General features: G+C 45.0%; 1 protein-coding gene across 1 annotated transcript in view; it reads left to right on the top strand.

The window, feature by feature from the left end:
• Positions 1-22,902, top strand: part of IQUB (IQ motif and ubiquitin domain containing) — a 53,497-nt gene that overhangs the window by 29,725 nt on the left and 870 nt on the right. Inside the window, exons 9-12 of the mRNA XM_077841884.1 lie at positions 1,893-2,063; positions 3,152-3,328; positions 14,664-14,912; positions 21,366-21,551. Coding sequence (XP_077698010.1) covers positions 1,893-2,063; positions 3,152-3,328; positions 14,664-14,912; positions 21,366-21,551 — 783 coding nt within the window. The remainder of the gene's footprint in view (positions 1-1,892; positions 2,064-3,151; positions 3,329-14,663; positions 14,913-21,365; positions 21,552-22,902) is intronic.

The raw sequence follows: 22,902 nt of genomic DNA, 5'->3' as shown, positions 1-22,902 counted from the left end.
AAAAGTCTGGCATTGTGAACTTTTCCTGTTCAGCCCACATTGACACTCATAAATCTGCCTCTGTGGTCCACTAGTGCTTGCATAACAATGGAGTAGTACCCTTTGTGGTTTATGTACTTATGTGCTCCTTGAGGAGGGCAAACTATGGGCACATGAATCCCATCAATACCACTACCAAAGTTAGCAAACCCCATTCTTTCAAAGCCAGCAATTACCTCTGGAATATCTTTAATGCCCACCACCTTGGGGTAAACCACACACCTGATTGCTTCAGTTATCTCTGCCACCACTTTATCGATAATCGACTTTCCAACCCCAAACTGGTTGGCAATGGACCTGTAGCAGGCTAGCCAGCTTCCAGACAGTTATAGAAACCTACTTCTGTACTGGCCAGGCTGACCTCATGTGAGTCTCTTTTGGAGGGTGGAGGCAAGCTGTTCGCAAAGCTACAGAAATGTAGCTTTCTTCATGCGAAAGTTCTGGTCCCACTGCTGGTCATCCCAGGTCTGCATGACAATGTGGTCTCACCTGTCTGTGCTTGTGGCCCTGCACCAGAAGCAGCAGTCTACATAGGGGGTATCAGCAGCTTTGCCAATTATACTGAGCAGCATCTGCCAGTGAGTCTACAGTACCAGGATTCTCCTCTGCGACTGTCTCCTCCTACAGATCCATCAGGTACCTTTGGTGAGACAGAAAATGCCACTGAAATGTCCACCAGCACCTTGCAGATGCTTTGCCAGTTTCCTGACACAGAAGGAAAAGCACAAGCAAGAGCAGTTCATCAAAAGGCACCTCCTCCACGTTGCTGGCTCTGGTAGCTGGCAGAGCACAGAACACAAGGATTGCTTGGCAGGTTGTGTTGGCAGGCAGTTCAAATTTCCTGTAACATGCAGAGTGGGCAGTGGAGTTTTTCCCTAGTGCACCACCTTCCTAGAGCTAGAACAGTGACATTGGTAGGGGCCAGGGTGCTAGGCCGTGTGGGATACAGTTACTTTGACTCAGGTCTGTGCACTGCAGCATGGATAGCAGAGCCTTAGGTTTCAGCATGGGTCAGAAAATTCTTAACCTACTGTTAAAATGCAATGTAGATGCTCAAGCCCAGGGTTCCTTGACACAGATCAGCTGACTCAAGTCCCACTATCCCTAGGCTTACGTTGCTGTGTAGACATACCCATACTCTTATTCTCTTGAAATGTGAAAGTGGCACTAACACACTTGGTTCTGGGAGACAGAGAACTTTAGGTTCAGCAATAGCAACCCCTATTAGAGGGCTTGATCTTCCCCAAATTTATGAATGGAAAGAAAAATGCCAAGAACTACCATTATCAGAATTATAAATACTTGACTGATTGACTGAGGGAAGATTGCTTGGACCCAATATATATGTAAACTGGCCATTTTTACAACCCAGTCATAACAATATTTCATCTTAAATAACGTCTCCCAGAAAATATTCCACAGCACAATAGGCTTTAAGGACTTAAGCCTGCAGTCCTTACAGGCAATTCTCCCGTTAACTCTAGTGGCAGTTTTGCCTGATTAATGACTGCAGGATCAGATCTTGAGCGTGTATTCCAGTACCACTTTCAGTCAGTTCATTTTAAACCAACAGAGCATTTCTCTGTGGGAGAATGTCCTTTATTTTTAGTATGTTGTAAGTCTGAATTATTATGGCCTGTTTTTTTTTTTTTACAAGTCATATAATATTGAAACTTTACTCTAGGGTACAATATATATTGTGGAAATATTGGTAGTAGAAAGAGCCTTCTGTATTAGATAAGTATTAAAGCTGACTCCTTGTTTATTATGGTAAGACTTTTTGTAACACAATGTACTTTTTTGGCTGTTGATCAAATTAAAATAACTCTGATTGATACAAATTGTTTCTCAAGTGTGCAGAGCCAAAGAGATGGAAAGCATATGATGGAAAAATAACTGAAATGGATACACGGTTTACACTACGTGCTAGAGAACTGCTTGAGATCTACCGCAGCATTAGTATGAAAGACCTCCCAAAAGATGAGAGGCTGGATGTGCTGTTAACACTCAAACATACAGTGAAGGTACATTTTGGTCTTCCCCTTAAGTTTAACTTTTGGTTATACGTTCCATACCTAGAGCCATAGTCATTTAATTGGTGCGGACACATCAGCAAGGTTTCTCTTGGCAAACAGTTGTGAGGATGTGGTGGCATGAACGAAAGCCTGGTGTGCTAACCAATGCTATTTGTTAAATTAGGAAAGGTCAATTTAATATACATTCAAGTTTCACTATCACTTTGTATGATAAGTATTCATTTCTTAAGGTAATTTTAAAGTTATAACCCTTCACTGTGATGTTAAATTTGTGTTAAATTTTAATACAGTTTTCATATGAAGTTTAATAATTACAGTAATTGGATAAAACTGGGAGAGATACATTTAATGTCATTTATTTTCATTCTTTTTTATGCTGCAGTATTCAAAATACCTTTTCAGAAATTTGGTTATGAAATGTCTCTGAGTTTGGATTGTAATTTTTCTGTCTCACAAACTTTCATTTCCTCTCCCTTTTTAGTGGAGAAAAAATTAACAGGAATTTTTTTTTAAAATTTCCTTGTTTGAACATCATGAAGGCACTCAGGTACCTTGGTGATGGTACTTGCACCTAAATAGAATAGAAGAGCCTGATCCTGATCTTATCGAAGCCAAAGTGAGGATTTTGCCTTGGCTTTGATGGAATCAGAATTGGGTCCAAAGTCAGAACAGCTCTAGAAATAGTGCTCGTTAATCAACTGCAGGAGCTTATAGTTTTTGGTTTTTGTTGTTTTCACAATAATAATGATCCAGATCAAATCCTGCATTCTGGGAAAACTGGAATTGCTGTAGAATCAGGATTTTTATTGGAGGAAAGAAGGCTGAATTTAAGCGGCATCATTCACCTGTTACCATCCATCTCCCTTTCTGTGTTTTTGAGATAGTAGTAGAGGAAGGTCGATAGCATCAGAAGAGAATATTTTTCTACTGTATAATTCTCTGTCAAACCTGCAGGGATTTCACCACAGAATATTATGCTGATTTTGTTGGTGTTATATATAACACACACACATAGCTATATATGTATATATATATTTATCAGCAACGTCCGTTGTAACTTTATTTTGTTTGTGTAGGAACACGAGTGTAAACTCACCCATGAAATAGTGGAATTAATTGACAGAGAGGCTGATCTTATGATGCGAGGTGTGAAAGAATGCAATCTAGAAGGACTCAGAAAAAGAATATGCACATTATTTCTTCAGTATATTAAAACTCCATTCTTTAACCCTGAGGTTACTAGAGTGCTTAAGGTATTTCTCCTTTCTATTATGATTCTGATATTTGTCTATGGTAGAGCTCACTATATGCTCAGTGTTTACAGGCAGAGAAGCAAAAATAGTCTTTCTACCAAGGAACTTGCAGTTTTAAGGATGGGCCGTCAGGCACAAAGTAACGGGAGAGTGGAAATGGGAAACATCATATGCTTTTTTCTTTTTATTAATATAAGATTGGCCATAGGTAAAACTGCAGGAGTGGGTTTTCAAGAGGAACTAAAATGTGGAAATGGTAGAAGCCTCACAGATGAGCTCAGGAAGGTATACTGCATATATGGAAGATGACATGGAGGTGGGTTTTTTTTGAGACTCTAACCAATGGGTACTCCGTGTGGGAGCACTGGCAGAGCACAAGAGCTGTAGGGAGTGAAGTAAGATAAGCTTAGGTAAGTAGGAAGCAGCAGAATTATGTAGAACTTTGAAGGTGGTGACAAGACACTTACAATTGATGCAATATCAAATGGGGAACTAGTAGAGAGATTCAGAGAGAGAGACTTGATCAAAATGTTTAGCAGGAAGATGACTTTCACTGCAGCATTTTGTTTGGACTGGAGGGGGAAAATGAGAGTTTTAGGGAGGCCAAAGAAGGAAAAGACTGCAGTAGTTAACGTGGGATATAATGAAAGCCTGACCAAGAGACTTAGTTGTTGTGTGTTTCTATAATAGTATTCTCAAAAACTGTATATTGTACAAAATTAAAGATGTTTGATAAGGCTTATGACCACATAAATATATGTACAAATTACTATACTTACCATGCCATTAGAGACGATACTGATTCAGTGAAACAACTGATTCATTAAACAACAAGATGTAGTCTAAGATCCTTATCTTCCGGGCTCCTTGGTAAATAGGATGTAGTGGAGCAATGTTGCAGAAATACCGTAGTTGGATGCACAAATGGGGAAAGTGCCTATACCGGATAGTTTCAACACAACAAAGCCACATCCACCCCCTCTTAGTATGACCCATGATTCTCTCATGAAAAGGGGCCACAGCTATGGAGTGGTGAAGAAGCTAGTGAACAATCAATCTAAGCAACCTGGTCCACTTCCCACTTAGACTAAAGTCTGGATAAAAAGCTTCAACCGTTTGACACAGATGCTTTGCTGAGCTTGACTTCTCCTCAGTGGGTCCTGGATGGCTCCAGGCTTCATTACGCTCAGTTTGCCTTGAGGGGGGTATGATGCTTCACTGGGCCTGGCGTGCTCACCTTCCCCTGCGTGGGGATCAGGTTGCTGCCTACACAGTTGCTCCTCCTGTGCTTCTAGGGTTTTATTGCTGCTGCTTCTGTTCTTTACATCTACTTTCTGCCTTCTTGCAGGCATATAGGCAGACTTCTTTTACTTAGAAACCAACAAGAGCTAGTAGAGTCCCACATCCCTTGGGGATTTGTTGGCATCCAGGGTAGGGGGACCCAGTAAGCTGTGACTGGGTATCAGTAACCAGCATGTAGAGGCTATGCAGCAGCAGGTAGTAGGGACAGGGGACCCAGAGGCAGTAACTTTGTGGTAGTCAGGGCAGACGGCAGCTCAGTCATAGCCAAGGTTTGTGGGGGTGAGATCTGTCTCTTCTGAGGAATCAGGTTATCTGCAGGTGGGTTAAACATTACAGATGTAGTTATGTTTGTATTTGGTGCCACAGGCCTTCTAATTGGCCTGTGCTACAGACAACATCACAAACAAGATGGCTGCTAAATGGCATCCAGGCGGAGGAGACAAGCAGAGGAGCACATTCAAAATGACAACTGGCGAAACATGGGGACTGACTTACCAAGCTGATGAAAGTAGCCCAATTAGAGACCTGGGCCTGGCCCCTGTCCACACCATTTCCCCACTGGTCCTGCAGAACATGGTGAGAGTGAAGAAGCACATATGACATCTTTATTTTCTTCTTCAAGTGCTTGCTCATGTCGATTCCATTCTAGGTGTGTGCGTGTCCACGTGCACAGTCTGAGATTTTTGCCATAGCAGTATCTGTAGGGTTGGCAGTGGTGCCCTCTGAAGTGCTGCGCTCATGCGTCAGTATATTAGGCGCTGCCGGCCCTACACCCTCTCAGTTCCTTCTTACCATCCGTGACGGTTGGTTGGAGTGCCTTATCTTATATAGAACGTTAGTAGTTCTTAACAGCCCATTGTCTATCTTCTTTGTATATAGTGCTTAGGTACGTAGTTAGTCATTTAGTTAAGTGTTAGTTGTTAGTTTAGAATCCCAGCATGCCTGGGCTTCAAAGCATGTTTGTCATGCAACAGGCCGATGCCTGTTAGTGATCCCCACAGCAGCTGTGTGACGTGCTTGGGGGAATCCCATATAAAGAACAAGTGCAGAATTTGCAAGAACTTTTGTCCCTGAACCCAAAAGGAGTGGGATATCCGCTTGAAGGCCCTCCTTTTGGAGGCTGCACTTCACCCGGCATCGAAGCTCCTGAACAGACTCCGCTCCTAGCATCTCATATCAGTGCAGAGCCCCCCACCAGCAACGGGCTCTGCCTGGCACTGTTCTTCCTCGCCAGTGCCCAAAAAGGGGCAAAAGAAAAGAGGCTCCCCAGCACCATCAAAGGAGGGCACAGGGGCTCTTGGCAAAGGACCTAGTTCAGGCCACGCACTCACCCCGGAGCTATAGGGGTACCACTACAGTCAGACACCCTAGCCCAACCAGGGATCTGCCTGTGACGCCTGGGAGCGACAGGGGACCCCAGCTGCCACTGGCACCTTCAATGCCCGAAGCTGTCCAGGTGGCCAAAGACCTCATGGGCCTGCCGGTACCGCAGACTCCGCTCCAAGAGCTGGATGTGGCTAAGGCCCTGCAATATAATCCAAGGGCAAGGCAGCCATGGGACCTCCCCCAAAAGAGTGGTGGATCACCGTCGATCCCTGGATTGTAGGCATATATCCCTGTCCCCACAACCTAGGACTCTGGTCCTGCAACCTCTGTCTCTGGCCAGAAGACCCAGGTCTCCAGTACCACGCTCTCCTTCCACGAGGCATGGAACACAAGAATTGAGGCACTGGTCGCTGTACTCTTGGTACTGGCCAACCTCTTGCCAGAGATTTCCCAGGCGCAGGTCTCTATCGCCTAGATGATCTCCCAGGCATCGGTCCCCACTGGCGCGGGACCACTCGCTGTCGCAGCACTGGTCTCCGCCGCCCCAGTACCGCTCGGCAGACAGATGCCGATCTCTAGCTTCTAGGCATCGGTCTCTGCCAAGAGTCAGATGGCAGACACAATCTTCCACAGACCCATCTTGGTCACCAGAAGGGGAATGGTCCAAGTTGGAACTGGAGTTCAGCCCCTGGCCAAGAAGGCATGGATCTCCATCAACCCTGGAAACTGGCACAACATCAGTGGCAGCAGCATGGCAGCAGGGCCAATGGTCTGCTTAATGGCCTTGTTGGAACCCTTGGGGCATGCCGATGATGCCAGTTGCATATTCCCACCACTCCTTCCTGGCATCCTCGGACAAACCATCCCTGGCACCACTGACACCAGGTTCGAAGCACAGTGCGGAGCCTGAAACGAGGGCAACACAGCAGGATGCCTAGACAGCCCTCCCCAGAAGGGGAAGGGGAATCCACCCATCCCTCTGCGATGCCCTCGTTGTCTTCCTCACCGGACAAAACGGTGGCAGCCTTTCCCAGACTGATAATCTGACCGACTATTTTAAAGAGCACCTGGCTCTCCTTGAAAGGGTGGCTGCCAACCTAAACCTGGAAATTGAGGAGTTGGAGGAGCCTCTTCAACATCATCTCTTCCACTACCCTGGCCCGCATCACGCTACCAGTCCACCCAGGGGTCCTCAAGATTGCTAAGGCAGTATGTCAGACCCCCTCTTCCACTCCGCCCACTTCCAAAGAGGCGAAAAAGATGTATTATGTCCCCACAAAGGGGTTTGAATACCTCTATACGCACCCACCAGCTGGGTCACTGGTTGTGTCCGCAGTTAATGAGAGGGACAGGCAGGGTCAGACGAGCGGCACGCCAAAGAAAAAAGACGCCAAGAGACTGGATCTTTTTGATAGAAAGATTTATTCGACGGCCAGCCTGCAATTTTGGGTATCTAATCATCACGCCCTGTTGGGCAGGTACAATTTTAAGACTATGAGGCTCCCTTGGCAAGTTCAAGGAGGCCCTGCAATAGGAACACACACAGGAGTTTGTCACAATAGTGGAGGAGGATAAAGCAGTTGCAAGAGGCCTCCAGGATGGTCTGGGATGCTACAGACTCGGTGGCCAGGGTTGTGGCCCCTGCAGTGGTGATGAGGTGCAACTCTTGGCTGCACTCCTCAGGTTTATCCCAGAAGAGGCAGTCTGCTATTCAGGACCTCCCATTTGAGGGAGCAGGGCTCTTCTTTGAGCTCATAGATGCAAGGCTGCACAGCCTTAAAGAGTCCTGTCCCACCCTATGCTTTCTGGGCCTCCACACTCCACAGCAGACTAGAAAGCAGTTCGAGCCTCCTTCACCTCCACCTTCTCTTTCTCTTCCTCCTCCTCCTCCTCCATCCTGGTGGCCTTCATGACATGGCACCTATAGGAAAAAGGACAGAGACAAGGGGTTTAAGCGACGCTGCCCCTCGTCCTCCCATTTGCCTCCAACTGGACCCTTTGAGACACCAGAGAGGCCAGACACAGTCATTCTGAGGGCGCGCTTAAGAACAGCACCCCAGTCAGATTCCAGGATCCACCCTCCTATTTTTTCCTTAATCACCTGCACCCCTTCCGGTGATCTTGTTCACAAGTAACCTTGGACCGTTAGGTGCTCGACATAATATCTTCGGGCTACACCCTACAGTTCCTGGCCGCCCCTCCCTCCGTCCCTCTTCAGGGACCCTTCTCATGAGCAACTCCTATGTCTGGGGGCAGTAGAAGAGGTCCCTTGGGAAATGAGGGGGAAAGGGTTCTATTCCTAGTATTTCCTAGTCCTGAAAGCGAAAGGGGGGCTGCAACCTACCCTAGATCAGCGACGCCTCAATAAGCATCTCAGAAAGTTGAAGTTCCGCATGGTCTCCCTGGCCTCCATAATTCCCTCTCTGGATCCAGGAGATTGGTACGCCACCATCATCTTGAAGGATGCTTATTTCCATATCTCCATTTTTCAATTACACAGGCTGTTCTTCCATTTTGCACTTGGCCAGTGCCATTTCCAATTCACGGCACTGCCCTTTGGTCTCTCATCAGCCCCGAGACTGTTTACAAAGTGCATGGCGCCAATGGCCACTTACTTGAGGCGTTGGGATGTCCAGTTTTATCTGTACCTTGACAAATGGCTCATCAAGGGCTGTTCCCGGGATGAGGTGCGATGTCATCTCAGTGTAGTTCACTCCACCTGTCATAATCTAGGTCTGTTAATAAACGAGGAAAAATCAACTTTAATTCCGGTGCAGCGCAATAGAGTTCATTGGGGCAGTCCTCGACTCCACTCAGGCCAGAGCCTTCCTCCCCAAGGCCTGATTCTGAGCCATGACAGACTTAATCTCTTACATGTGAGCCCACCCTCTCACCACCAAGTTGCTGGGCTACATGGCAGCCGGCATGCTTGGCTTCATCTTAGACCTCTACAGACCTGGCTGGCATCGATTTACATCCCCAACAGACACAACATAGACTGCGTACTCAGGGAACTGGACCTGCATCCTGTTGTCCCTCACATGGTGGCTGCATCCTGTGTCGGTGTTGGAGGGAGTCCCCTTTGCGGCCCCATCTCCGTCGGTGACCTTGGTCTCTGATGCCTCGGACTTGGGGTGAGGGGCCCATCTGGGTGATCTCAGTACGCAAGAACATTGGTCGAGTCATGATCGCCCCCTCCACATACACATCAGAGAGCTCAGAACAATTGTCTTGGCCTGCTAGGCTTTCCTGCCTCATTGAACGGCAGGGTGGTTCAGATCCTGACAGACATAGAATCATAGAATATCAGGGTTGGAAGGGACCTCAAGAGGTCATCTAGTCCAACCCCCTGCTCAAAGCAGGACCAATCCCCAATTAAATCATCCCAGCCAGGGCTTTGTCAAGCCTGACCTTAAAAACTTCTAAGGAAGGAGATTCTACCACCTCCTTAGGTAACGCATTCCAGTGTTTCACCACCCTCCTAGGGAAAAAGTTTTTCCTAATATCCAACCTAAACCTCCCCCACATCACCGCCTCACTGTTCTATATCAACAAACAAGGCAGAGCCCACTCATCAGCCCTTTGCCAAGAAGCTCTCTAGCTATTGGACTTCTGTGTTCACATGTCATTCATCTCATAGCTGCACACCTCCCTGGGGCCGATGCTAGCAGATCACCTCAGCAGGACCTTCTCATCCCCCCACAAATGGTCTCTATGAGAAGTTCCCCCCAGGGACCTGGAACTGGAGTATCACTGAACCCGCCGACCCACTAGCCTGGGCTCCCACTTACCCTGTAATGCTGTGACAAGCTACAGACACACTCCCGGTCTCACACTTTCACCATCTAGCCACAAGTTATGATTTCCACACACTGGTTTTAGACAAAACAAAAACAAGTTTATTAACTGCAAAAGATAGATTTTAAGTGATTACAAGGCATAGCAAATAGACCAAAGCAGATTACCTAGCAAGTAAACAAAAATGCAATCTAAGCTTAATCTACTAAAGAGACTGGATATGAGTAGCAAACGCTCACCCTAATTGTTGTTTTAGGTAGTTTGCAAAGATTCTTGAGGGGCCAGCTGCACTTGCTTGTAGCTTAAAAACCCCAGGTATTCCTTTCACAGGCTATCACATTCCTCTAGCCTGGCTCCAACCCTTCTCCCCTAGTCCAGTCCTTGTACCCCAGGTGTTTCCAAGAATCGATTTGGATGGGGAGTCAGTGAAGAACCATAATGATGTCACTCCCCTGGCTTAAATAGCTTTTGCATATGGTGGGAATTCTTTGTCTCCAAGCTTGGTTCTCATGTCCGGTCAGTGGAAAAACAGTTGTATTTCAAGATGGAGTCCAGTACCAGGTGACTTGGTCACATGTCCCTGTAGGGTTACAGCAGCCATGACTCGGAGGCTATTTGCAGTAGCCTCAGGAAGGCTCCCCAGGAAGGCTTCCTGGTGGGAGGTTAGCTTCTTCTAAGACCTATTGTTCTTCCTAGTGGCTCTTCCCAGCCAGCCATTTAGACTGATTGCATTCTGCCCAGTGGACATTCCACAGGTGTAAACACGTTTGTAATAGATGCATAGACAGTATTCCTAACTTCAGATACCAAAATGATACATGCATACAAATAGGATAATCATATTCAGTAAATTATAACCTTTTCAATGATATCTCACATGACCTATGTTGCATAAAGTACATCATAGTTATTCCATAACCGTATCACAATAATATCTCTGTGAAGAATATGGGGCGTAGTGTCATAATCTCTTTTTCCGGAGATGGTCAGCATCATCTTCCAGAGGTGGGGGACTCCTCATGTGGACTTGCTTATGTCCAGGCAGAACAGAAAGTGCCATGTTGATTTGGGGGATCAAAAGAGGTTCCCTGTCAGATGCCTTTCTGCTCCTGTGGTCGGGGGCCCTCATGTATGCCTTCCCTCCAGTATCATTAATCCACTGAGTCCTCATGAAAATCAAGAGGACAGGACAAAGGTTATCCTCATAGTGCCAGCATAGCCATGCCAGCACTGGTTCTGCATGCTGCTGGACATCTTGGTGGCCGCCCTGTTACAGCTGCCACTCTGGCAGGACCTGCTGTCCCAAAACCATGGCAGTCTTCTGCATCCAAACATGGCAGTGTTACATCTGATGGCTTGGCTGATGCATGGGTTGAAATGTGGGGGAACATGAATGTTTGGCCCATGTCCAAGAAGTCCCGTTGGGCAGCAGAAAGCTCTCTACCGGGTGACCCACATCTCCAAATGGAAGCGGTTTACATGCTGGACCTCAGACCAAGGTGTTCAGCACAAGCAGGCCTTGCTGCAGTTTATCCTGGATTATCTTCTGCATCTCAAGCTCCGGGGTCTGTCTCTTTCATCTATTAAGGTCCACTTGGCTGCCATTTCAGCCTTCCATCCTCCACTCCAGGGCAGGTCAGTTTTCACTCAGGACATAACAGTCAGGTTTCTAAAGGGCCTGGAGTGACTTTACTCCCAAGTCCAGGACCCTGTTACTCCTTGTGACCTGAATCTTGTGGATTCGCAGCTCATGGGTCCCCCTTTCGAGCCTCTAGCTTCCTGCTCCTTTCTCCCCCGCTCCTGGAAGGTTTCGTTCCTGGTCGCAATAACATCTGCCCGCAGGGTTTCTGAGATTACTCTTACCTCTGAGCCATCCTATACGGCATTCTACAAGGACAAAATTCAGTTGTGTCTGCACCCAGCTTTCCTGCTTAAGGTGGTTTCACCGTTTCATATGGGCCAGGACATATATTTACCTTTCTTCTTTCCAAAACCTCATAAGTCGGAGGAGGAGCACAGATTGCACTCTCTGGACGTCAGGAGGGTGCTAGCCTTCTACATAGAAAGGACCAAGCCGTTTCGTAAATCAAGGCAGGTGCCAATCCAGGATATCTGCAGGGCCACTTCCTGGTCTTCCGTCCACACGTTTATGTCTCATTGCACATTTACCCAGCAGGCCTGAGATGATGCTGGCTTCAGTATAACAATATTGCAAGCCGAATGATCATGAACTCCAAGCCCACCTCTGGAGATACTGCTTGTGAGTCATCTAGAATAGAATCGACATGAGCAAGCACTTGAAGAAAACAAAACGGTTACCTACCTTTCGTAATTGTTGTTCTTCGAGATGTGTTGCTTATGTCCATTCCATTATCCGCCCTCCTACCCCTCTGTCGGAGTTGCCTGCAAGAAGGAACTGAGAGGGCGTAGGGCTAGCAGTGCCTAATATACTAACGCATGAGCACAGCACTCCAGAGGGTGCCACTGCTGACCCCATAGATACTGCCAAGGCAAAAATCTCCAACGATTGTGCACGTGGACTTGCACACATCTAGAATGGAATGGACATGAGCAACACATCTCAAAGAACAACAGTTACGAGACGTAGGTAACTGTTTTTTCTTCCCCTCTGCATGCTTTTATAAAAAGGGGAATATTTAGCCTTTATGATTTAATCTTCACATGCCAAAATACTAAGGGGCCCATAATCTTAGCTTTTATCTTTTGAATGTGACACATTGCATTTGATAGGTTACATGGTGATTTACAGCCGTCCTGTTTTGCTGTTTTTCCCCATTCAGTTGTATTTCTACAGTTGCTTAGTATCTGTTTGCATACAATTAGTAGTAATTGCTTTGGACCAAGGAGGGCAAACTACAGCCCACAGGCCAGATCTGGCCCGTCAGGGCTTTCAATCCAGCTCACAGGATTGCCAGCCCCATGGCGCAGCGGGGCCAAGGCAGGATCCCTGCCTGCCCTGGCCCTGCTCCACTCCCAGAAGCGGCCAGCACCACATTCCTGCAGCCCCTGGGAGCCGGGGGGAGGGGGTGGGAGGCAGAGAGCTCTATGCGCTGCCTTCGGCTGCAGGCACCACCCCCCGCAGCTCCCATTGGCCAGGAACGGGAAACCGGGCCAATGGGAGCTTCAGGGGTGGTACCCGCCTGCCCCATCCCACCCCCAGGAGCCACTGCTGGACATGCTGGCCACTTCTGGGAGCAGCACAGGGCCAGGGCAGGCAGGGAGCCTGCCTTAGCCCCGCTGTGTGCTGCTGCCATCCAGGAGCCACTCGAGGTAAGCAGCGTCAGCCTGGCGCCCGCACCCTGAACCCCTCATGCACCCCGCACCTCAACCCCCTGACCTGAGCCCCCTAACCCTCTGCCTTGAACCCCCTGACGCACCCATTCTTCACCCCAGCTGCCTGCCCTGAGCCCCCTCCTGCACCCTGCACCCCAACCCCTTGCCCATAGCCCCTTCCTGCATACCACACCCCAACCCCCTGCCCTGAGCCCCCCCTGCACCCTGCACCCCCCTACACCCCAACCCCTAGCCCCTTCCTGCACACCACACCCCAACTCCCTGCCCTGAGCCCCCTGCCACACCCCTTCCACACCCCAACTCCCTATCCTCAGCCCCCTACTGCACTCCACACACCCTTCTCCACCCCAACTGCCTGCTCTGAGCCCACTGCTGCACACCTGCACCCCCTCCTACACCCCAACCCCCTGCTCTGAGCTCCCTGCCGCACCCTGCACTCCCTCTCACACCCTAACCCCCTGCCCCAGCCCTATATTCATGGCCCTGCATACAATTTCCCCACCCAGATGTGGCCCCGAGGCCAAAAAGTTTGCCCACCCCTGCTTTGGATCATAATAGCTGAGGTCTTAATCTATTCCTACAAAATCAGTTGTTTTATTCTTTAAATATTTTTAATAAATACAATAAGAGCAAAAGATGTTTAAAAATAGCTAAACTGATTTTTTAAAATTTCAGATAAGTATTGCTGACTATTAAACTTAAAGGCATGTTTAATATTAATGTTGCACACTTAGTCGCTTGTGTGGGCCGAGCTTATTGCAAACTCCAAAGGCTCCTTGCATTCCTCCATTCCACCCAACAAGCTCCCTTGTGCCACTCTCCCATCTCCATCTATTTTGGGGACTCCGTGCAACTTCACCTTTTCATGCCTGGAGCTCTATGTGCTCTTCATTCTGTCCTCTGCCACATGCCAGGATTCCCCAGTCTGTCCCCCATCAAGGGTTCCGTGTCTTCCCTTTCCCTCCACTCTTCTATACCAGGGTTCCCCTTTCTCTCCATCCCCCACTCCCCATGCCATGTGTACACATGCATTCTCCAGTGCCCCCTATTGTTCTCTTCCTCTTATTAACCTTTTTGTTTATGAGATAGGTCATTCAAGGTGTCAATACTTTAATACTTACATTGGGAGGATAGGCAGAAATGAGATAGAGATGTTGCTGGAAGGTGTTAATGGGTGGCATCAATCAGTTTTTTTATCTATAGACAATTAAGCTATGACTGGGCTAATCAGATGGCAGGTCTCCATGTGTCCCCCGTTTTTTCATTTAGATTTTCTGATTCTCCCCCGTATCAATAGGATATTGGCCAGTGATGTCTAGAACATTCCCTGAGGCTTGGGAATTGATCAGATGTGGCATTCAAAAGTTATTGCACTATGTACAGACAGAGGAATGCCATCAAGTTCCGTGTAAACCCTTAGCAAAATTAGCCAATAGGTGTATTGTGTACTGTAAGGCATTATATGTTCTTGGTAATGTTAAAACCTCACTCATTTAATAAGAAGACATTCAGTCATATATATATATATATATATATATATATATATATATATATATATATATATAAGAGCATCTTTCTTGTCATCCTTCTGCAGGTTCCACCAGATCCATTAAAGCTTTATAAAAACATTTACTTCTGTCATGGTTGCAAGTGCTACTTGCCCTCTACTGAATTCTCTGTGCCTGCTAATTCACATACTGTTGGCAGGTGTCACCGTTGTTGCAAGCTCGATAATGAGGCCCGGCGTCGAGAAGCCTTTTTGAAATACAAGCTTATGCTAAAAAATCTCAGAAAATCTGAAGCTGATTACCAGGATGATGCTAAAATTGCTTATATAGTTCAGGTACTGTGTGAAAGGATAGTGCTGATAGTGAATATTGATGTGTTTGTGTTGAACACCATTTTTTCCTGTTTTTATGTATATATCACTGATGCTAATGGCAACTGGTCTAAGTTGTCACATAGGGTGGTAGTTCTAATTTTAGACAGTGATAACCAAAAACTACATACATTTCTTCCTATGATATGGAACAAATGGTTCTCTCTCGAATAGATGAACACGAAGAAACAGAGTTGCTCTTAGTATCTTAAAGTATGGTTAGACTTTCAAAAGTGAATGTAAAATAATAAAAACAGGAAAGAGGAAGGAGGGTCTAAGAACAGGACCAGGAGTCAGGAGATCTGAATTTATTCTTAGTTCTGCAACAGACTGCCTCTGTGATGCCAAGAAAGTCACTTAACCTTACTGTGCCACTGTATCGTTTATAAAATAAGGATAATTTATAATGGTGTTCTGAGAATTAATATTTGTTAAGCACTTTGAGATCCTTGGATGGAAGATATGATAGAAATACAAAGTATTATTTATTTTATTAAATTTACTAAAGTCTTGCATTGAGTTTTTGAGGAAGGAAAAAGCAGAGAAGTCCAGTTTTGAGCCTTCAATCTTACAGTTAGTAGATTTGTATCTAGAGGTTTCTGGATTTTTTTTTATTTTGCAAATATTTGTTAGAATTAAGATTTACTAAAGTTAGTTCAATTTTTCTAAACTGTTTAGTATCTTCTATAATTCTTGGCAATTATGTGATTTATCAATGAACATGTTAACATTTGGAACAACCTCCTCATTCACACACACTTAACCTTTTTTTAAAAAAAAAAATCTTAGTTTTTAGTTAAATTATTATTATTTCAGTTCAGTTAAATTATTAGGTACTCTCAAAGCACAGTTTATCTAAAGTAATCTAAAAGCCCAAGATTAGCGGAACTTTCTCATGGGATTAGCACTAAGAAACTACAGTGTCAACAATAGAAGTACACTTTTTGACTATTTTCAGTATGTAAAACATATTTCATATATTGTTGTAGTGCTTTACCAAAAAAACTATAATAGAAGAGGATTAGGCTTCTACTATTATCCATGCCTATGTTAAGAAATATTATACAAGTAAATAGATTATACAGATTCTGTTTGTTCTTATTAAGTACTTTTCCTGTTTAAGAATACTAAAAAGAGATTGTTTTTATTCTTTGTATTGGCACTAAATTACTGCTTGCCTTAAAATTTGGCTGTTCTCCAAAGCTCTATGACAAATTCTCACTCTTGGATCTCTGCTTCATGCATGTGACTAGTGGAATTTGCCCAGCTAAAGTCTTAGGCTGACAAGCAATAACAGGCAGGTCCATGCCTACCTCTGCCTGGAACACTGGTGGCCACTAAATGCCCCCACTTATTACTTCCTTTTTAATGACTGACAGCAAGGAGCTCACCTCAGCTGGTGATGGCAGCCCAGCCTTGGGAACTTCACAGTGGCATCTGTGTATATGGAGTCTGTGCTTCCTCTAGTACTACTTATGCAGCTGCCACCCAGGTTCATTTAGTATTCTGAACATGCATCAAGGAGATGGTGAGGATAACAATGAGTCTACTAGAGGAAGCACAGACTCCATATACACAGATGCCACTGTGAAGTTCCCAAGGCTGGGCTGCCATCACCAGCTGAGGTGAGCTCCTTGCTGTCAGTCATTAAAAAGGAAGTAATGAGTGGGGGCATTTAGTGGCCACCAGTGTTCCAGGCAGAGGTAGGCATGGACCTGCCTGTTATTGCTTGTCAGCCTAAGACTTTAGCTGAGGAAATTCCACTAGTCACATGCATGAAGCAGAGCTCCAAGAGTGATCAGATTTCTTTTGAGACTGGATTTCTGTACATTGTTGGTTCTGAAGCTTAATGCTAAACCAGTGGAAAGAATGATAGCTGATACAAAATGTGGCTGTCCACTTCCCTTGGTTTCGGCCACCATGAACACATCAAAATTCTTCCAATGTGAACAATAATTCTGGTTATGGTTCAGTCAACTTCCACTGCCAGTTTAAGATCTTGATCTTAATCTTCAAAGCAATTAATGGGTTAGGTCCTAGCTACATTCAAGATTGAATTTCCATCTGTGAGCCACCAAGGCAGTTGCACTTCTTTGGGACAATGAAAATCACAAAGCATTTCAGAGGAGAGGTCAAAGCAATCTTTTGAGGGAATACAGCTGTGGAATGGACTTCTAGAGAAGATATAGATTAATCCATAGTCTGACCACCTTTAGGAAATACAGCAAAACCATCCTGTCAGATCAAACTTTTCCACCATAACCAGAATGATTTTTCTTCAACATCAAATACCCCTCTTTTGAAGGGAAGAACTTATTTGTAGCAAAATTTCTTTAATCCAATAAGATAGAAGAGCTAGGCACTATTGCCAATCTAAATTACTTGCAAGGATCTCATATAAATATGGTGAAAGGTGGCACTAAGATGACAACAAGTTCAGGAAGCTTTTGTGGTGTGCAATGTGGCATCAAAAGAAGCTACTGTTTGGAATGGATGCTTGCTGATATGTCTTGTTGCAAGTGTCTGAATTTCAACAGAAAGTACAATAACTCAAGGACTTGCTATGAAATGGAGGGAACATATTTTGAGAGTGAAGGTGGACCAACCTTAGGAAGGCTAAAGAAAGTGAGGCTTGTGGGACCAACTTTAACGAGGTTCAGTAGTGTGGGAACTCTAGGGTACACAGCCTTAGCACAACAGAGGCAAAAAGCCTTCTAAGCCCAACACGTTCCGAGAATCGTTTTGTTTTTCCCCAAGTCAAAAGTCTCAGTGGGAGCAGGACCAGGTTCTGGATTTGAAAGCAAGATGCATGAGAGTATAGGATATGACATTTTGCAAGAGTATTGGCTTGGAGTGATTCCAATCATCCACTGTGAGGAATCTGATTTGTTAACATGTAAATGCCATTATTTAATTAAAGTCAAGTGATTTCTTTTTGGGAGAAGGGGAAAAGGACCTACTTCAAGTGCTTGGTATGGAAGAAACCTTAGCTCAGTCTGTTGGCCTAGTAAAGAATCCTTTTGATTAAATCCTTCCTTCATTTTTCCATTACTCCAATGCAGAGAAAACTTGGTGATGGATTTGTGACACTCCGTACCTCAGGGGAACACCCAGTGCCCCCATGTTAGGATAATAGAATATTAGGGTTGGAGGAGACCTCAGGAGGTCATTTAGTCCAATCCCCTGCTCAAAGTAGGACCAACACCAACTAAATCATCCCAGCCAGGGTTTTGTGAAGCCGGGCTTTAGAAGCCTCTAAGGATGAAGATTCTACCACCTCACCTGATAACCCATTCCAGTGCTTCACCACCCTCCTGGTGAAATAGTGTTTCCTAATATCCAACCTAGACCTCCCCCACTGCAACTTGAGACCATTGCTTCTTGTTCTGTCATCTGCCACCACTGAGAATAACCTAGCTCCATCCTCTTTGGAAGCCCCTTTCAGGTAGTTGAAGGCTGCTATCAAATCCCCCCTCATTCTTCTCTTCTGCAGACTAAATAAGCCTAGTTCCCTCAGCCTCTCCTCGTAAGTCATGTGCCACAGCCCCCTAATCATTTTCATTGCCCTCAGCTGGACTCTCCAATTTGTCCACATCCCTTCTATAGTGGGGGGACCAAAACTGGACACAATACTCCAGTTGTGGCCTCACCAGTGCCGAATAGAAGGGAATAATCACTTCCCTTGATCTGCTGGCAGTGCTCCTATTAATACAGCCCAATGTGCCGTTGGCCTTCTTGGCAACAAGGGCACACTGCTGACTCATATCCAGCTTCTCATCCACTGTAATCCCCAGTCCTTTTCTGCAGAACTGCTGCTTAGCCAGTCGGTCCCCAGCCTGTAGCGGTGCATGTGATTCTTCCTTCCGAAGTGCAGGACTCTGCACTTGTCCTTGTTGAACCTCATCAGATTTCTTTTGGCCCAATCATCCAATTTGTCTAGGGCACTCTGGACCCTATCCCTACCCTCCAGCATATCTACCTCTCCCCTCAGCTTAGTGTCATGTGCAAACTTGCTGAGGGTGCAATTCATCCCATCATCCAGATCATTAATAAAGATGTTGAACAAAACCGGCTCCAGGACTGACCCCTGAGGCACTCCGCTTGATACTGGCTGCCAACTAGACATCGAGCCATTGATCACTACCTGTTGAGCCCGATAATCTAGCCAGCTTTCTATCAACCTTATAGTCTATTCATCCAATCCCTACTTTTTTAACTTGCTGGCAAGAATACTGTGGGAGACCGTATCAAAAGCTTTGCTAAAGTCAAGATATATCACATCCACCGCTTTCTCCATATCGACAGAGCCAGTTGTAAAATGATTGTGTGGTATCCAATGCAATGGATGTCATGTTGCGTGTCTTCAGATGGCTCATGATGCACTAAGCATTGTTGTTACAGTAACGTATAGTAATGTTATAGGTTATAATTTCATGTATGTAGTTATGAGCCTGAAAATGTATCCTCATAGGTTAAAATAAGCCCAGGCAAAAACTCTGCAAGAGCAGAAAGGCAGTTCACACCTCATCAGTACAGCTATGGGACAAACCCAGCCCAGACTCTCAGGAACAAAGGATGCTGGTGTAGGTAGCACTAAAAGGATCTGTTGGACTCTCGAGTGAATCATCCCCCTCCTTTGGCCTGTTTGGGACTGCGATGAGGTAATGCTCACCTGACTCTGAAGGAGGGGCAGGAAGGGAGCAAAGCCAAGAGGGAAGAAAGGACATGATAAAAAGGAGAGATTGCCATGCTCTTCCTCTCTCTTCCACCTGCATTCATGTGGTTTGGGAAGGTTTGGAAAGTGTTTTGACTGTGCTCCTTAGTCGACCTGCTCCTTAGTAATGAATTTTTTCCGTGTAGCTCAGGTTAGAGTATTTGCCTGCAGCAGGAGAGGGTGTTATGGTGGGACCCGCAAGGGAAAGGGTAAGGTCTCAGGAACTGCTGAGAGAATGGGAGAGAGTCTCCTTGATTCTTCTGCAGCTGGGAGAAGCCACATGCTTCCAGGTGGGAGGGTGGTGGAGACCAACTCCTGCACTGCAGCTGGAGGCAACACCACATCAGGAAGGGATGGGGATGTTATGCTTGCCAGGGAGAGAACTGCCCAGGTTGTTAGCTGCCAGCAGGTCACAGCTGAACCAGAGGCCCCCCCTTGGGATAACAAGCCTGGTACATATCAATTTCTTTGTTAAACTGATGAACTCATATAAGCTTGCAGTGTCCAGCAGGCATAACTGGTTGCAAGACAGAGGTTCCTAGGGTTGCGTCTGGAACCGGAGATATTGGCTAGTGTCATTCGGTTGCACAATCCAAGGAGCATCTTACATGCTAGAGACTGTGCATGAACAGCTCAGGATTGGGGGTTCTCACAGCAGAGCAGGGTAACACTGGCTCCCAGAGTCAAGGATTGGAGTGACCTAGCAGATCACCTGTCCAGATAACACCAGAGGGGAACGTCACAGGCGCATTATAGAAAAGCTTGCCAAAGTTCAACTTTAACTATGGCCCCAAACCATTTTTTGCTTCACAGACTATTTTTAAAAACTTAGTGATTTCAGATGACTAGTAATAAATGAAACAAAGTGAGATCAGTATGGGTGAATCATAACTTTAGAGGGGGAAAATATCAGATTTAAGGCCTGTATATACAGAACTTACAGTACAAACTGGCCAACCACTAGCTATTTTTAAATCCTGCAGCACCACCACAGGATGTCACAATCCCATGAGGGAGAATGAGTAACAATATCACTACACAATAATTAACTCTTTGTAGGATAGAAGAAGAGGATACGAAGGGAGAAGTGCAAAGCCTGTCATGCTTATCCTGGGGATAAGCCTCTTGATATTGCGCATTCTGGGTTACTTGTGTTTTGCCCCCTCCCAATCCTTCAACCCAGGTTATTCTGACTGCATGCTGAATTTGACTTCAGTAACATAGCACGGTACCATAACTTACTTATTAAATTTTAAACTAATTATGAACTCAAAAATACAAAATATAAAGGACAAGCATCAGTTATATTTATTAATGATCAGGGACCAAACAAGTAGGGATGAGCATACAAAGAAGCAGAGAAAATGTAGATTAAATATAAGCAAATTAATAATTTAAAATAAGAAATTAAGCAACCTGTCAACACAAAGTATAGAATTGCCATCAGCAGAAATAATCCACAGTAAATTAGAATCTCATTTTTAGGGATGATCTAAGAAGAATTAAATCAACCCTGCCACACGACACTGTAGTAGAGTAGGCTAGATGACTCAAATGTTCACTATTCTCTACCCAAAATTATTCTGTGGCACGTACACAAAATAATTCTAATTCAAAGCATTTCCTAAGTGGTGGATAGGTAAGGTGACTTTGCTGATAGAATTAAGCATGCTTTATTCTTCTCAACCTGCTTTCAATTACAGCAAAAAGATCTACAGTACATGGTGGAGAACATTTGGGGTTGTCAGTCAGCTCTTAGTGCCTGGGATGATCTCTATGATTTGGTTATGGTCAGATGGGATAAGCACTGTGAATGGTCTCCATGGAACACGGTCCTTCTCACTAAAGACGAGGCAAAAGCACATCTTAAGCTGCATAACCTTCAAGAGGTAAAATGGAACTAATGCAATTTTTCTTCTTTTATTATATTTTTCATTTTATTAGAATCTTGTGACTAAAATTTTGCACTTAGACCCTCTGCATCTTAATTGGCCCATTATAACTGCTTCATAAAAATAGTCCTGTAAATAATGACTACCCTTTTGTTGAGATCTTAGTAAGCTTGTCCACATCTGCTTTTTCAGAAGGATGACATTTAAGTGTCACTGGCACTTATTTGATTGATGATCACCTGCAATTAGACTATAAAAGCTTATGTGCTGCTCTGAGTTGATGATGTCACAAAATCTGCTATTCTTTGTTGTTAAAGATAAATTAAATTAAAAGAATTTAAGGAAATCCTTGAAACTACTGCCTTGAAATGGTTACATATTTTGTCAAAAGCAAAGTCTTCTATCTAAAGATGTAGTAGCCTGGCAGAGGTCCCACTCTGAGGAACCTGGACTTAATACAGTGGAATATTTAGTATTCCAAAACTCAAGAGATTACTTAAGAACTAGATGTATCAGGTAAAATGGGCTACAGTATTTCTTCTCTAGGCTACTGGTTTATGTTGGTAGTGACCTAAGGTCATTGCCATGTAGTGGCTGTTTGGTGGCCAGTTCAGTTCTCAGTGGCACATGACCATATCATGAAGCACCATCTCAGCACCAGTTGGCATCCTTCTTGGAAGTCACACCAGAGAACAGGAGGATTAAATGGGCATAGAAAATGAACTATCCTCTCATCCCTAGAAATTAGCCTTTTTTTAGAGAAGCAAATTGGTGGAAAGTGTTGTGGAAACTTGTGCTGCCAGCGCCCATGATATACTTTTTTCTGTGCACACCCAGCTTGGGTTTCACTCTGACACCTTTTTGTGAGCATTACTTTTTAAAAGATAAAAATACATTTCAAACTGGAATCTATGAGTTCCTTCCTTGAGTCCTCGCTCCTGCATTAAATCAACAAGGCTCCTCAGGCAACTGGGATCTCAATTACTCCTTTGTGCATATTGGTGTTTATATAACTGACATTATCCCTCTTGCCCTCTGTTTGGTAGGCAAAGGTTCTGATTGTGTGGCTATCTGGCCTGACCGTACCAATCTTGACATCATTAGACAAGGGAACATTCTCCACCAGCTGAGGCCCTAAATTTGTTTGTGTTTAAAATAAAAATTAACCTCACCCAAAATATTTTCATGATCTTTTACTTAATTTCAATTTTAAAAATTTAAACATTTCCCTTCTAATAGCTATCCATGCTACTAGTGATGAAAGTAGGGAGACCAAGAGACTAACATTGTATTTAATATCAGTTAATTTGTTTATGATTGTGTGGATTGCTAATCACCAGAAATGTAG

Source organism: Eretmochelys imbricata, chromosome 1 (genome assembly GCF_965152235.1).
Source record: "Eretmochelys imbricata isolate rEreImb1 chromosome 1, rEreImb1.hap1, whole genome shotgun sequence".
Taxonomy (NCBI): Eukaryota; Metazoa; Chordata; order Testudines; family Cheloniidae; genus Eretmochelys; species Eretmochelys imbricata.
Note: the sequence above shows the minus strand (reverse complement) of the source record. Positions and strands in the feature narration are given on the sequence as shown.